We start from the raw sequence: 17,083 nt of genomic DNA, 5'->3' as shown, positions 1-17,083 counted from the left end.
TTTTTTAATATATACTTATGTATATGTATATAAATCCATTTGTTTTTTGTGTTTACAAATTTAATCCAAAATTTTTTTCAAATTCGTGTTGAAGAGTTTTGAATATGTAATTAGAAAACAAAGTTTTTAAATAAGGTGATATAAAAACATTACAACACACCAATTTCATTATATATGCACCTGACCTCGGCTCATACAACTCAAAAACAAAAAGGCAAAAATCATTGTTATTTTCAAGTATATAACTAAATTTTTATTTCATCTCAGTCAATAACTCGACCTCACACATAAAGTAATTTGTAAGTGTTTCAAAATAAAAATTGTAACGAAATAATATCTTATTTGAATCATACAGTTACAGTAACTAACGCCAGTATGCCAGCATATAAGTGTATTTATGTATGTATGTTTGATGATTACATCGTTAATTATGTTGACTAATTCTTATGCACAAAAGTTTTAACTACGATTTAAATTTAGTTTTAGGTTTTACAATACAATACAATACAATATTATCAATAGAAATATATTTTTTACAATTTTTTCATCAATTTTCTAAACGCTTGCCAAACAGAGAGGAAATGGAAAAACAAACAAGAACATCCAATACTATCGCCCGTGAATGTTGCAATAACTAATATGTGTATTACTTATTTATGTTATATATATATGTATGTGTGTGTGTGTGTATGTCTGTACCATAAAAGCATTCGTAGAGTAGGTTGAAATCGTGTATGTATGTAGTTACAATTTGAAGTTAAGTTTTAATATTTGCAGTCAACAAAAGTCACAATCCTTGAAATTTAATTTGCGACGGCCTCGCGTATCTGTCGTACGAAGCGTCGCTTTTGGCAAAAATAATTTTAAAAATTTTAAATACAAAAATATAGATATGCATAGGTCATAAACATAAGGAACACAATTATTAAGTAACGCAACCTGTAGATTTTACGAAAAATATAATTCGTGCTCTTAATGATGCTTGTCGCAATTCTTAGTTGATTGGAAATTTTCTCAGCTCTAACGGTAGCCAGCTTATTGCGTGTAGTAGTGGTGGTGGTTATTGCATGGTCGACTGTCGAATTGCCAGGTATTGCAGTTGTTGGCACTGCGGTTTCTACTGCTGTTGCTCTACTAGCATTGAATATGGAAAAGATGGTGAAGTTTTGTTATTTTAAATCGAGATGATCCTCATCCATAGACGATGTTGTGGTTATGTTGCCGCTGCTGCCGTTCATATTGTTATTTTTAGCACAGCGCGCTATCAGTTCTTCGTACGGTTTATTGTGTAGAAAACAGACCAGCACAACAGTCATATTGTCGCCACCCAGGCCGCCCATTTGGCAATCGGGCGCGAGACAATGATTCATCAGCTCTTCGCAAATCTCTTCCGGATACATACCCATGCCGATACGCTTTCGACAAAAGTCGACGACTTCTTTGTTGCTCATTACATCCCAAATGCCGTCGCATGCCAGCACAATGAATTCCCAATCGGCTGCTATTTCACGTGTCTCCACATCGGGATATGCTGTAAGTATGAATGAACGTTCAGTATAAGAAGGTGAAATACATAAACAACAACGGGGCACAAACAGAAAATCAATTAACATTCAGTCCGAAATTATGTGTGTATGTGGGTAAAATAAAAAAAAAAAATAAATAAACACAGTATTTACAAATACTTTCATTAAGCGCATGTGTTAATCAATAAAATAGAAACAAATCTGAAATAAACAACGAAATTCTATGATGTGTGCGCCGAGGGGCCAAAGTGCGCACTTACGTGTTTAGCTAATAGCTATGTATGCAAATACAAACATATGTACATGTGTCTTATATGTATGTATGCAGATCAACACGTTGCGGTGATGAAAGCAATTGCCTTCACTTTATAAATTAAATGATCATATTCTCTGGTTGTGCTATTAATGACTCCGCGTGGGTGCTATTGTTAGAATAGACAGTGGGACAGTAACACTATTTCGCTGATCAATATTCTACGCCCGTTTATATTTACTTAAGTACATATGTATATGATTATTTATTACGCAACAAAAACTTGCAATGACTAAAATATTTACATTAATGAATATATAGAAAATTATACAAAATATTTAGTGTAACATGAAGAGCGCATTTTCTTTCGAACTGCTTGCACTGTAATTTAAATGGTACTGTCCTATTATATTATGTTTCTTTATTAAAAAAATCTCTGAATAAGGAAGTGTGATTTGTTATTTATAGCATTGTCATACAAAGCGTTTAATGTGCTATCGCGCCATGCTATTGACCGACAGGTGACAGACTATGGCCAGTTTTAATAAAGTATACAGTTGGGAAGCAAAAGTCAAGTGTGTATGTACAAAGAAAAAATGAACAAACTGCTAAATTATTATACATTCGTTTGCTCTGTTTATTTTGTTTATAGGCAATTAAGTGCCTTCGCCTATTTACTGTTGTTGCGAAATGTGCATTCTTTATTTAGTGTGAAACAAGGATAAACTGAGTTATCCAAACTGAAAAACAAACAAAGAAGTTGGTCTAAGTTCGGACAGAAATTATTATATACATACTAATTCAAAAAGTTTCAAGAGGTTTGAAGTAAGGTGAGATTATTGAGAAGTATCCAAAAATGTATTTGAAATCAAATTTTTAATTTACTATAACACTTCACAACAAAATCGATTTCTTTTCTGGGTGCTGGACAAAACTATTATTTCCGGGAGATTGAGTCATAAGTAAAAATTGTGTTCTTCGATTTTCGAAATCAACCTCCAAAATATAAATATTTGGTTTCGAAGTTTGAAAAAATGTTTTTTAAAATAATTATATTTAATTAAAGCCTATATTATTAATGTCAAGCTTATATGACAAGTGCTTTAGGGGTCAAGTATATTTCGAAATACATTTTTTTCGAAGTACTATCTTTAACCCTTCATAACATTTTGCTTAAAAGCTTGACCGAAATGTTTAATGTCCCATTGAATTAAGAATAAAAAGAAGATTAAATCCATATTTTGGATTTCTTAGTAACTATATCGTGTAATTAATATATAATATATATTTTTTTAATCCACAAATATTTCGATTTTGGAGGATGAATTCGAAAATCGGAGAACACACTTTTTTACTTATGACTCAGTCTCCCATAAAAAAATTGTTTTGAAATACCCAGCCGAGTTTTGTAAAACCCCCTATTTTGATCTAGACATTTCCATTAATGTACAAACATGCTTGGGTGAAAGTTGTGAACATTTGTGTGTTTTAGTGTTGGATTTTGACATTTTTCATGCCTTGACAGTGTGGTGATGACAAATGCTTATAAATGTATTTTTTATACATTGATATTTAGTCGCCTGTTAAATACTTTTCACTGAAAAATTCCCTCGACCTGTTTATGTCTTCTTCCAGTAATTAATAAGAGTTAGAGTTAATAATCGCATTACAGAAAAGTTACCCAGATTCCCTAACACAAACTTTTATTTATGTTGATTTAGAACTTAAAAGGACCTCTAAATAAAAAAAAATCTGCTTAATTCAAGTAAAACAAAATACCCACCAGTTACGATTTGTTCTTCCGGTTTCTTATTGGCATTGCGTTTGAATATGAAATCACCAAGTGCCCGCGATAGTGCTAAATTGCCATTGACGCGATTGAACTCCACGTAGCCGCCACCTTCGTGTATGCGTTTGGTTTCAGCCTCATTATTTGGCTTGTGATCCAACGACAGAGTCTCTACCTCTCCATTGATGCAGGCGATCGCACGCGAATCACCAGCATTGGCACAATACAAACGGTTATTTTTAATGAGCACAACAACTGCTGTTGAGCCGGCCATTTGCTCACCCCATGACTCATTGTACAGCATCTCATAGTCAATGTCCAGAAATGCCTAGCGAATAAATATATACACAGATGTAGTAAATTGATTAGTTATTTTGTACAAGCTAGCAGCGATGTGTAGGCGCGAGCTTACCTGTTTTAAAGCCTTTTCGATATTCTCTTTGTACTCGGGCCGCTTTAGTATGAATTTGTGTAGATGTTTGCCGGCGTATTGTGCTACTGTAGCACCGCCATGGCCATCGTAGACGGCAAAGAACGATGTGCCGGGATCGTCGGGCAGGGAAAGAATGTGTGTGTGCGAGTCTTCCATGTTGATGCGCCATCCCTGCATGCAGCTGGAACCGACGCGATATAATTCATTCTGACAATACGCAGACTCTTTGGCTGTGACTGGTTCGGAAAGGGTTTGACCCATTTTATTGGAGTGTTTTGTTTATGTGTGTGTACGAGCTAGTATAGTGATAGTGGACAAGGATATGCCGCCGTCAGTACCGACTCGTGATCCTTTACACCAGCTGATTGTTGTCCCCTTTGTAATAAAACTAATGCCTCTTTTTATTTGCAAAATGCAATCCAAAATTTGCGTACGCAACTGTAGTAAAGAAGATAAGAAAAAAAATAAATATTTGTTACCAAAGGTTTAAAAATATTCATACTTAAATAAATACAAATGTGTAATTTTCGCCGAACTCTTTTAAGCTAAATATGTTGTTACTGACTGTGTGTGATTAATTGCAAGTCAATAACTTATGACTGATTAGCGCATTTGAATAACACTTTGAGTTAATATCAACAACAAAAACCAACAGAACATAATATACATTTACATTTGAATATAAGAAATCCACAAAAATACAGAGCAACTAATTTTCGCTTTATCAAACACCGAAAAAATCCGATAAAAATGTCAGCACTTAACCACAATCCTACATACATACTTACGTACACTCGATAAATCGTTAATATTCAGTAGCTCACCACACCCGAAACAACCTACCGTAAACTTGAATTCTCGCTTAAAATCTTAAATGTGAAATTTTGTTGTATTTTATATTCAAATAATAACAGATTGCTCGTCACTTTCCATTGTAAGAAAATGGAGAAAAATGTCTCAAAGTAAACACAAACGGCAACAGACAAACTGACGCACATACAAATGTGTGTCAGTCAGCCGTCATTTGGAAAATACAAAAAGTTCTATGGAAACTACGAAACGAGTCAGAGAGTAAATAAATAAACAAACATATGTATGTATGTAGACAAGAGTATAGCCGGATATCTGGAAGATGTCAAGCAACATATCCACATACAAACTTGCAAAGCTACAAATGTCTGCCCATCCTCTCACCTTTTCTATCCGCATGATCGATGATTAAGCATATAAATGAGTCGCGTGCGCAGATTCTATGATTGCGTCATGTTAAAAATTTAACCAGCTTTTCATTTGAATTTCTTCTAAATATGTTTCTATGTATGCAGCATTTGCAAAATACTTACAAACGCTGAATCAAAGCTTAATTTCGAGAAATGGAATCACAACCAATATACACATACACTGCGCGTTATCAGGATAGTGCCCCCCAAGCATGCTTGGTTGATACCAAATATTTTCCATAATTAGATTTTGGGCCTCAAAATATGCTATAAAGGGTTACAATACGATTCTTTATAAAATTTTTAACTTAAATTAGTACTGGGCGGAGCCACCTTTATTAATAAAAACTTCATAAATTTTATTGGGTATAGAACTCTATAGGTTTTTAATAAAATCTAGTGTAATGGTTGACCAAATGAGTTTTATGTCGCCGATTAGTACGGTTTTGGTGGTATATTGCTTACCACACTCAAACACCTTTCTAACCAACCATCCGCAGACGCTATCTATAATATTTATGCCTATTCCAGAACAGCGACATTTTGGCTTTGTATCCATGTTTTTATAGACCGGACAAGCTTCAAATTCAGCTGTCGTGCTGTAAATACCATTTTAGATTGCCAAAAATATTTTTAAAAACTGGAAATCCACTTTTTCGAATACTTATATATTTATTTGCATTCCTATTTGGCGTAAAAAACTGCAATTCGCGGATATCATAATATGATATGGCTCCCTACTCCATTACAGCTTTGATCCGAATATATTTGCGTTTCTAATGGGGTCCATCCATGGCGCACGTCTTACAAATTAAAACTCTGGGCATCATCTGGGCTTTTATAAATAAATGTATTCTCAACTTAAAATATGAGATAATGCCACTACTTAAAAGGTTAAATGTGTGCGATCAATGATTAAGCGTATTTCTTTTCGCAACTTATTAAGTGTTGGATTTTTCTGATGATGCGCAGTGTATATATATGAATGAACTCATTTATGAATTTATATTGTTGGAACATTATTAAACTTTGCGGAATTACACGGCTTTATCGTCAAGGCCGTTAAGCACTGTGCTCATGAAGCCTGCTTTTTGAATTAAGTTGGGACATATAATATAGTTACCAATGACACAAACTGGCGACTCACTCAGACTGTGGAGACATGTGGGAGTTTGTTCTACACGACGAATCTATGAGTCCCGTCTCCAAACAGCTTCTGTTGGGATGCTTTCGTAGAAAACCGAGCCGCTTCACAGAGCCATCAAGAGTACCATCCTAAAATATGACAAACACCTGAATAGCGTGCTTGGAGATAAAACACCACCCATTGCAGACACAGACTGAACCCCCACATAATCAATATATGTCCTGTATGCAGAGAATGCCCGCACGACACTAACCACCTCTTTGCATGTCCAATGAACCCAACTCATCTAACACCCATTTCCATTTGGTTCGTTCCTGTCGAAACAGCTCGTTTTTTTGGACCTCCCGTTAGATGACAATTAATTTAGGCTTACCGGTAACCGCTACAACAACAACAACATTAGAGTCAGATATTTTTTATAGTCGAGGCATTTCTGTTGGAAATCGAATGTTGTGTTGCAAAAATTTAGTCTCAGTATTTTTATTTAAATTTCTAGAAAAAGTTGAAGAAAGCATAGAATCTTTGACAGTCATACCAAATTGATTTGAAAAATGTGCAATAATACCAGAGGTAAATAAACATATCATTAAACATTTTTCTATTCACTTCAGTTTCGAAGGAAATACGCACAAAAAACTAAAGGCTAAAAACAATAAAATTTTAAATTAATCGCGGAAAGTGACTCACTCTTTTGAAATATCAAAAATTAAAATTAATTGCATTTTTCTACGAAGAAGCCTCAGTATATTCCTCTGCACGAAATGCTATTTCACAAATTTCTGCAGTTTTAGAAACAAAATACTGAATGAGTAAGGGAAAATCATTAGATATTTCACAATTTGTGTGATTTAAGAGATTGTGAAAAATACTGAGATTTCACTAACGTTGGCAATACAATAATGGCAACAAAAAATATACAATTCCCAATTTATGGGGTCTAGAGAGGTAGGGACCAATTTCAAATGCTAGTAGCACTGAACTATACATTTTAAATGCAAAACTGTAATTTGTGGGTCAAAATAATGAATTCGATATAATATATATACAGTGAGTAACTTTAATATTCGGTTTTTTATTTCAAGTGCGAATAAAAAAGTTAAAATCAATAATTTTCAATAAGTTTAGTTTCACGAAACAAATTAAAGTGAAAAATTATATATTTCAGTTTCACCATTTGATTAAGAAGTTAGTCATGTAGTTCCATAGGAGAGTCGTAGTTTGAGATTACGAAAGTGATAGGTAAATTAAAGCATTCTAGTATACTTCAGGGCGCACAGCAAAACAAAAGAGCGGGCTTCGAACAGCTTTGTTTCATGCCACAAAATATCAACATCGGTGCTTATATATGTACATTAGAATACTATAGAGGTCTGACACGTGATCTAGACAAATGTAACAATCCATTACGAAATTTATCTTCGACTCTCTGCTTGTAGTATTTTTGATGTGCTAGTGGTCGTTAATGACATAACAACTTTACTTGTGCTATACGATTTGATAACACACTTATATAGGGTGTTTTTTAGACGTTTTCAATGAGTTAATACTTTTTCTGAGTTAGTCATTTTGACAGCTGATACTAGATCTAATACCCTTTTATACTCACTGTGTTTTGCCATTTCATAATGAACAAACTTACTCCGCAACAATGTTTATTGCTGACATATGGCCTCAGTTGCTGTTAAAAGTAGCTTGTCACGGCGGTCCCTTGCCCGAAATCATTTTTAAAACATAATGACAAAATATTATCTCTACAATAAACCTAATTATTTTATTTCTTCTTGAAAACCACTTGTCTAAAAATCACTCTTCATCATAATGAAATATATATTCAGGCAATAATTACTTTATTTCCATTTTTCTCTAATGACTAAAGAATAAATAATATACAATTTTTGAGGTGTTATAAAATTGAAAATAAGCTACAGAGAGTCATTAGTATATTTTATATTGCAAATAAATATATTGATTTGGTGATATCATAATTCCATCTCAGAAATTAATACTGGGAAATTCTAGGGGGTCGATTATATACACATATTGTTCATACTGAAAATCATTTGCGATTCATGAGTAGTGGACATGTATGCTTATAGCAATATGTATATGTAAGTGGTTATATTTAATTTGCTGAAGCACTTCAAAGATAAGTATAGGTGCTACTCACTTAAATGTTTAATCACACTTTTTGACTTTCATATTCTGTATATATTTATACTTATGTACTATATACCAATGTACTATGTACTATTTTTCCTTTATGCAAATAAGCTTGTATGCTTGTATGGAAGCTACCCGGCCTGTACAGCAAAACCGTTTGAAAAGGCTTAACTTTGATCTTGACTTTCAGTCAATCCAATAACGCACCGTAATATGTTTGTTCATTAACTGTTCTGTTTTGTTCGGGGGTGTGAATGCAATATGAACCCAATAAAATTTAAAGTAGTTATCCGACTTTCACCAGTCAACAAACATTTAGGGAACTGTCTGATAGTCTTTTGATTTTGAAACATGCTTGTCTTTTTGATCCAAAACCGCCACGCCCGCTATGACCTACGCTTTACATTGAGATGCCAATGATGTTAACAAATTATTGTATCTCAGTTTTAGCACCTGCTTTTTGATTTCAAAGGACTGGTGGATACGAGCCTCAGAGTCTCGGAGTACCAACATCGCCCGATTAAAGTAATGCCGTTGCGCGAAAAAAAATTTTTACGTGCTGAATCGAACGAATGTTTCGATAATAAAGGGGCTTGGAAGGGATATTTTTCACAATTCTATAAATTGAATAATGTTTTTAGGTCCTAATGCTAATGCAAATATGAAAAGTTTATTTAATCTTTTTAATCCTAGCCTAACCCTTTGAGAAAATGGTTAATGTAATTCTCGAAATAGTCCATAGTTGAATGCAACAAAAAATTAATTGAACATGATGTGTAAATACATATGTAACAATAAGGATTAATTCTTGAAATAGAAATCATTCAAATTTGATTCTCATTAGAGAGCTACAATAGAATACTATTGCAAAAATAAATTTTCCTGAAAGGAGAAATATTTTTCTTTCGCTATCTTTATTTTCTGTGTCAATAATCGTTGTTCAACATTTAAAATTGGAGAAAGGGACAAGCTATCAAATTATATTTTCCTTAACTAACTGTTTGTTTGATGGAATTGCATTATTGTTATGTGTGCCAGTATATGTATGTATGTATGTATGTTTATCATTCGTGCCTACCACAACATTTACTCGATTAATTTGATGACGAAAATTAAACACATTTATTTTTGGCCTAACTTTGATAGGGGTAAAAGGAGAAAGTATGAGCAAGATATGCTAGCTAGGTGGACGCTGCATCTAATTTCGTGATTGCATGTTTGCAATTCCACTTTTTGCAAGTTTAAATCTAAAAATAAAAACGCAGGGAAGAAAACTTATTTTTATCACTGTAGCATGCGTGTGCCTCGAAAAGCCGGACACAAATGTGCACTAGTTATTGGGATAAAAAAACGAACGAAAAAATATTAATTTTCGAAAAAACATTACATTCCTATACTGTGGCGATGGAGTTGTGAGTGGAAAAATAAGGAGTATCCTTCAATTTCAGCTGTGTGATTCCTATAGTTCTTGACTTTTGTATTAGACATTATTTTATCGACATAAAGTCACTGAGATTACTAATAAATAATACAAAATACCAATTTAACACTCTCTATAAACGTCCTATGACACAAGAATCTTTGCTACGCGCTGTATTAGGAAATCGGCTACATGTAAAGTATGACTGCTCAATACGAATTTAATGTGTGACTGCTCATACATGTCGTCACGCTATGCTAATGACGCATAATCAAGTAATGTTTTGGCTCGACACGTCAGTACCGAAATTGAGAAAATACATCACTAATTGTAATTAAGATTATTTGCCATTATCATATATTTCTATATGATGCATCATTCGTCTACATTAATGTTATCCCCTTCAAAATAACACCCTTTCGATTTCATGCAGTTATGCCAGCGCTTCTTCCAATCTTCGAAACACTTCGCAAACTCGAATTTTGGGTTAAACTTTAGCGATTTCTCGAGTACTTGTAAAAAGGCGCCCTTAAGGTTCTATTTATTTTTGGTAATAGGTAAAAGTCACCCGGAGCCATGTTTGGTGAATATGGAGGCTGAGACATCGTTGCAGTGTTTGGCTAAGATTTCACGAACAAGTCAAAGTCTTTAACAAACGAATAAAACACGTCTAACCTGAGCTGCTGCTACAGACAAAGTAACAATAAAGACAGCTAACAATTTCATCGTTCTTCAAAAGCATGTACATATGTAGGTGTACATATATCAACATATTTAAAAACAACTTTGAAATTTTAAAATTCATTCTTTGCCACCAAAACAACTACAGTAGTTTTCCGAAATAACGAACACATTAATTGTCAGGCATGTTCGCTATATCGAATTTTTCGTTAATTCGAGTACTCACTTGAGGTATTTTTATAAATAAAAATGAGTTATATATCCGTAAATTGCAGTTTACTAAATTGTTTTATTCATTATTTGTTAAAAAATGAAAAACCATAACAAAACAATTCAAATCCAATAAATTCTTCCAAAATTGATCAATTCTGACACTATTACTTCTATTTGGTGCTGATCAATAATTTTAAGCGTTTTTATAAAATTCAACATTTTTTCAATTTGCACATTTTTTTTGGAATTTTTTCCAGTTTTATTTTTAATTCTGGTTCGATGTTATTTGATTTTTTCCTCTTTCTTCATATGTCTTCTTCATGTTGTTCGTTAAACTGAGTACTTACAAATTCTCGATGCTCGTTATTTACGGTACTCAATGTAACAAATTTGCTTGTTCGTTATAAGCGGTTTTCGTTAAAACGAATATTCGTTATTTCGGAAAACTACTGTACTGAGTTTAATTAAAAAATTAGCCCGGTTTGATGTATATCAATATATGTAACAAGTTGCCTTTCCTACGATTATCTCTTCCATCACTACATTCATAAATTGAAACAAACTGTTTAATTACTTCTAATCACCTTTTTTTATTAATATTTTTGGTAAGTGAACAAGTACGTAGCGATTTTAAATTTCTTCAAAAACGATAACTGCTCATCCTGTCATATCGCAATTTTGTAATATATTTTTTTTAAGCTGTTTTCAGAAAATGTCCAATAAAATTGAGAAAGGCAACTATATGTTTGAATTTAAATAAAACTGTATTATCTGCAAAAGATAATCCGCTTTAAAGAAAGATTAGAAACCGTAAATGAATTAATGTCACAAACAATTATTTATAAGTATTATTCGAAGAAATTAATGGCACAATATCTAATCACATGAATATTCTCCATTTACTTTGAAGGATTGCTTACACAACCTTAAAATGAATAAGAGCCTAAGAATTTAGCGATTCCATATTACTGAACGAATTTGAGCTGATTGCGGAGAAAAGGTTAATTCATACGAGTAATTTATTATAAATAGCTACTGAATGTTTTACCAAACTTCTCTTAAGCCTAAGTACGAGTATATATGTATGTATATGTTTAAGTATGACTGAGTACGAGTATATGTATATTTGCACAATTGGACTTGTAAAAATGCAAAAATTGTGCCGGCTTGTCGCACTGCACTTGATTGTGCAGTCTGCATACATATGTATACTGAAATACATAACATTTATATTTGTTATACTTAATCAGAATCAGCAACACATACATAGATTGCATTCAGAAATACATATGTATATACACAAGCACATACATATGCACAAGTAAATTAGCACTTTTCGATTGATTAGACGCTCAAATCTAATGGCTGTGAAAAGTGAGAATGTGCCATTTAGAGCTGCTATTCACACCCATACAACAGCTGTTCTAGCATTTATTATTAGTGGGTATTAAGTCATTCTATGAAAAATCTATTTATGACTTTCCATATTTACACCTTAGAATTGCCATAGGGCTTCTTATCAACCGATTTATAAAAATACAAATAAATAAATTTCCGTTGGATTTACTTTTACATTTGCAACTTCGTTAGCACATATAATGTATGTACATATATATGTATTACTAAGTGGTGTTATGGACATTCGCTACTGTATGATAACGTGGTGACAACTTTTTTTAACACAATTCGCTGTACATACTCATACGATTTTAGAAATTTAATGTTTAATCGAAATGACAAACATTCCTTTATGAATATTGAGGTCTACATAAATATGAATTGCTCCCCATATTCCTTGAATACATTTTAAAGTCCATTCTTATTAAAAAATAAAATTTGACCGTCTTTTTTATTTAAGAGACTCATATTATATGTATACCGAAACTTAGATGTCAGTTGCCCACTGTACGTAAATAACATCCAAAAAACCCAACTTGCTCTCACCAATGATAGTTTTATTTGTAACAGAAAACAATTGACCAAATTTAGAGGCTGGTTAACGTCAGTAAGCGTAAATATGAATAAATTAAGTTTAGCTGTTGCGCAGTAATAAATTTGAAATCCTACGCTTATAACAACTATTCACTATGTACTGGGAATGGAGATTTTGTATTGCTGTAGCTTTATTATTTAGACTCGAGAGTCATAACATCAGATATAGTGGAGTTCTTTGGGTCTATTGATCGATTTATTGAATTTTAAAGGCGCAATTCTATTTTTAAATTTTATTAGTTATCAGTAAGCGTCACTCACGCCGATAACTCTGGTCAATATTGTAAAATTAGAACCTCACAAGTACATACTAGATATTATGAATATAAGATAAAAATATTCGTATTATTATTGGTCATATTAAAAAGCAATGTAATTGTTGAAAGTAATTTATTTTGTGGAAAACCAACTGAAAAACATTTCTTAAGTAGAAAATATCATTTAATTCTGACAGACTGAATGAAAGAGCTAAAATGATAAGGCATTACGAGCAAAGGCCTAGTAAATTTATCGTTTTTTGGATAGATAATGTTATCAGTTTGCGCATATATTATATGTAAGAAGATAAAAGTTGCGAAGTAAAAGTCATGCAAAAGAATACAATTAAAATAAATAAGTAATGTGGCTTAAAGCCGACTCTCTTATCGACTACCAAAGCAAGTAATAAAATTGTTGATTATATCTTATTCTTACATATACATATGTATATGTACGTACATATATTTTTAAGTACTTGACAACGCAACGCCTACAGATAAGAATATGAAATTATCAGCAGTTTACCAAATAATAAAACAAATAAAATTGCTACTTGGATATTCTCTTCGTCATGGTATTAAGGATGTTTAACATTTTGTTTTTACAAAAACGTGAATATTGCACATTGAAGTAGGCTCTTTGAATCGGTAGAAATATTCATACATAAGTACTAAATGTGAATGTGATAATCAATGCTCAACGAAATATACATATGTATAAGAAACACACTGCAAGTAAATGAGTAAGAAATCAACAGCGTCAAAAGCAAAACAAATAATTGCTTAATAATTTTTAGATAATAAACATGGGACGAGAGACTGTGCGAAGCAGAGGAGGTGGGCACAAAAATGCTGCGCATTTATGTGATAAGTAGGTATGAAACGAAGAAATACTACATCACACATGCTGTTTTGGGGGATTAAGGTAATGAGTTGCAATTGAGCTTCATTATTTTGGAAAAATGGCGCTTATATTGCTATTACAGGTCGTATAGATTATATTAATTTCACTTCTGTGTGTATATATTTGCATTGTATATTACAGTTACATGTGGGGTTATTCAAAGCCTATTGAGGTGAGTCTAATTCCTAGACTTGTCAACTGAGCAGTTGACTTCAGGGATTTAGGATTATTATAACTTTTTTAAATCAATACATAATTTTACATATGCAATTCTATTTATATATTGTTTTATAAAAATATTTACTTCTAATACTACATTTTGCTGACTGTGCTATCCTTATTAGAGTTCGTAAAATCTCCGAGCAGCAATTTCGCGCCTCAAGTGAAAAATATGGGGATGAATAATTTTGATATACACGTGCTACTGACAGCTAATCATAATAAAAACATATACCGCTTTGACTTTTTTATCTTACGAACGTTTTAGAATTTGATCCTTACTAAGTATACTTGTCATCTAACTTTTAAATGCAAAATGGAATGAATAAGTGAATTTCTGAGACAATATCAGCACAACAATATTTAAATGTGTTGCCATCCGGCAGCGAACAATCGGTGCGTTTTTAAAAACAACAATAACAAAACGCTTACTCACCTGACTGTCGTGATATATATGTATGTATTCGCGTTCGCAGTTTGGACGTGTAGCCCAAATGGCACTCCAGAAATCGGTCTTGGCGCAAAATGCGCTGTTTATACTGAACTCCGAATCCAAATGTTCCGTTTCCCCTACTAGATCACCAGTAAATATACAGGATGACCAAAGAAACACGATGACACGATGATGTATTAAGTTTTTTCTCCACCACTATTATTGTTACTGCGTGATTCACTATTACAAATATCCCACTTAATCGTACAATAAGAACTACACGATATCCAAACAAATTGATTCCGATTCAATATGTACTTGCCGCTATCGGACTTGTACTTTAGTTACAGCGTTTTGTCAACCGATTCTTAACGGAAAGATAATCACACAGCTATTGTCGTCTAGAATTGCTTTTATTCATTAACTTCCGCACTTTTGAGTTTTCTTTATATATATCCTTTTCACGTTAATCTTTAATTTATTTGTTTTTCCTGTAAAAATTTATACAAACACAAAATAGCACAACAAAAAACTGTTTCAGCTCGTTTCGCATTGATTCTCCACATGAAAATAAAAATGCTCAGTACCGGTGAGTGTTGCCATAGTTTTGTTTTGAAGTGACACAGGGTGTTTTGATATATTCTAGTAGGGGAAAGTTTGCGGATCAATAACAACTATTAGAAATCTGAAGTCATGTTGTAGTTACATAATAATACTTATGCTTATTAGATGTTACGAATAAAATAAGTTATGCAACTGAATTATACCTATTAACATAGTTTTTTTAGTTTCATTGCAGTCGCGTTGTACTTGGCCTTTTTTGTGAATATTGCAACACTTACATTAGAATGACAATTGGAATTGCGCTAAGTTAAACGACACAGAGTGACACAAGTGCATTTAAATTTATAGAAATACACACCTTGTTTTGTGATAAAGTTAATACAGGGCGCATTTAACAACATGAAACATATGCTTAGAATATATACATATAATTTTTCTGCGATAGAACTATATTTTATTAGTCGACTGTTATTTAATTATATTATGTTTGTTTAATTAATTTGTTTGTACATATGCATGTATTTATTTGCATTAATTAAATTGTGTAATGAAATGTAATTTTAGGTGTATACAGAGCGTCATTCTTATAGAATTATAGGACATATGAACATAATATAAACTTCCCATAAAATGAAAACTAACCGGAAATGGACGGGGGAAGCGTCCATCTTCTTCTTGACTGGCGTAGACATCGCTTACGCGGTTATAGCCGAGTCCAAAACAGCGCGCCACGTATCCCTCGTTCTGGCAGTTTGGTGCCAATTGGTTATACCAAGCGAAGCCAGGTCCCTCTCCACCTGGTCCTTCCATTGGAGTGGAGGTCTCCCTCCTCCTCGGCTTCCACCAGCGGGTACTGCATCGAATACTTTCACAGCTGGAACACTTTCATCCATTCGAACAACATGATCCAGCCAGTGTAGCCGCTGTTTTTTTATTCGCTTGACTAACACATACAGCTCATCGTCTGCGGTATTCGCCATTGCCAATGTTTAAGGGACCATAAATCTTCCACAAAACCTTTTTCTCGAAAACTCCTAGAGCCCTCTCATCGGATGTTGACATCGTCCACGCTTCTGCACCGTAAAGTAGGACGGGAATGATGAGAGACTTGTAGAGTTTGGTTTTTGTTCGTCGAGAGAGGACTTTACTTTTCAATTGCCTACTTAGTCCATAGTAGCACCTGTTGGCAAGAGTGATTCTGCGTTGGATTTCCAGGCTGACATTGTTATTGCTGTTATTGCTGGTTCCCAGGTAGACGAAATTATCTACAACTTCAAAGTTATGACTGTCAACAGTGACGTGGGAGCCAAGACGCGAATGCGCTGACTGTTTGTTTGATGAGAGATATTTCGTCTTGTCCTCGTTCACCACCAGAACCATACGCTTCGCTTCCTTATCCAGTCTGGAAAAAGCAGAACTAACGGCGCGGATGTTGTTTCCAATGATATCGATATCATCGGCGTACGCCAGTAGCTGTACACTCTTATAGAAGATTGTACCTTCTCTATTTAGCTCTGCAGCTCGAATTATTGCTTCCAGCATCAAGTTAAAGAAGTCGCACGATAGTGAGTCACCTTGTCTGAAACCTCGTCTGGTATCGAACGGCTCGGAGAGGTCCTTCCCGATCCTGACGGAGCTTTTGGTGTTGCTCAACGTCAGCTTACACAGCCGTATTAGTTTTGCGGGGATACCAAATTCAGACATCGCGGCATAAAGGCAACTCCTTTTCGTGCTGTCGAAAGCAGCTTTAAAGTCGACAAAGAGATGGTGTGTGTCGATCCGATTTTCACGGGTCTTCTCCAAAATTTGGCGCATGGTGAATATCTGGTCTGTTGTTGATTTTCCAGGTCTAAAGCCACACTGATAAGGTCC

At 33.6% G+C, this 17,083-nt stretch overlaps 1 protein-coding gene and 1 long non-coding RNA gene across 4 annotated transcripts; one reads left to right on the top strand and one right to left on the bottom strand.

Moving 5' to 3' along the window:
* Positions 1–221: 221 nt before the first annotated feature.
* LOC105214394 (probable protein phosphatase 2C T23F11.1) lies at positions 222–15,229 on the bottom strand. 2 transcript variants are annotated; one of them, XM_011187777.3, is made up of 4 exons: positions 14,651–15,229; positions 3,981–4,439; positions 3,563–3,896; positions 222–1,531 (listed from the first exon to the last, which is right to left on the bottom strand). In XM_011187777.3, the coding sequence occupies exons 2-4, from the start codon at positions 4,260–4,262 to the stop codon at positions 1,170–1,172; spliced, it is 978 nt and encodes a 325-aa protein (XP_011186079.1). In that variant the 5' UTR covers positions 4,263–4,439; positions 14,651–15,229; the 3' UTR covers positions 222–1,169. The 2 variants fall into 2 exon arrangements, with proteins under 2 accessions (XP_011186079.1, XP_011186080.1); XM_011187778.2 differs by lacking the exon at positions 14,651–15,229 and adding an exon at positions 4,845–4,990.
* LOC128921337 (uncharacterized) lies at positions 13,231–16,054 on the top strand. 2 transcript variants are annotated; one of them, XR_008470786.1, is made up of 3 exons: positions 13,231–13,834; positions 13,889–14,167; positions 15,436–16,054. It is a non-coding gene; the product is annotated as an uncharacterized LOC128921337 (long non-coding RNA). The 2 variants fall into 2 exon arrangements; XR_008470785.1 differs by lacking the exon at positions 15,436–16,054 and having other exon boundaries at positions 13,889–14,923.
* The last annotated feature ends 1,029 nt before the right edge of the window (positions 16,055–17,083 follow it).

The sequence above is a fragment of the Zeugodacus cucurbitae genome, chromosome 4 (assembly GCF_028554725.1).
Source record: "Zeugodacus cucurbitae isolate PBARC_wt_2022May chromosome 4, idZeuCucr1.2, whole genome shotgun sequence".
Lineage (NCBI taxonomy): Eukaryota > Metazoa > Arthropoda > Insecta > Diptera > Tephritidae > Zeugodacus > Zeugodacus cucurbitae.
This window is presented reverse-complemented; position numbering and strand designations above follow the sequence as displayed.

Excerpts from the sequence above, each read along its gene's own strand:
- LOC105214394 (XM_011187777.3), bottom strand. The coding sequence starts at position 4,262 with ATGGGTCAAACCCTTTCCGAACCAGTCACAGCCAAAGAGTCTGCGTAT. Across the intron at positions 3,897-3,980 it reads TCGAAAAGGCTTTAAAACAG|GCATTTCTGGACATTGACTA; the intron begins GTAAGCTCGCGC and ends TTTATTCGCTAG. Across the intron at positions 1,532-3,562 it reads GGAAGAACAAATCGTAACTG|CATATCCCGATGTGGAGACA; the intron begins GTGGGTATTTTG and ends TCATACTTACAG.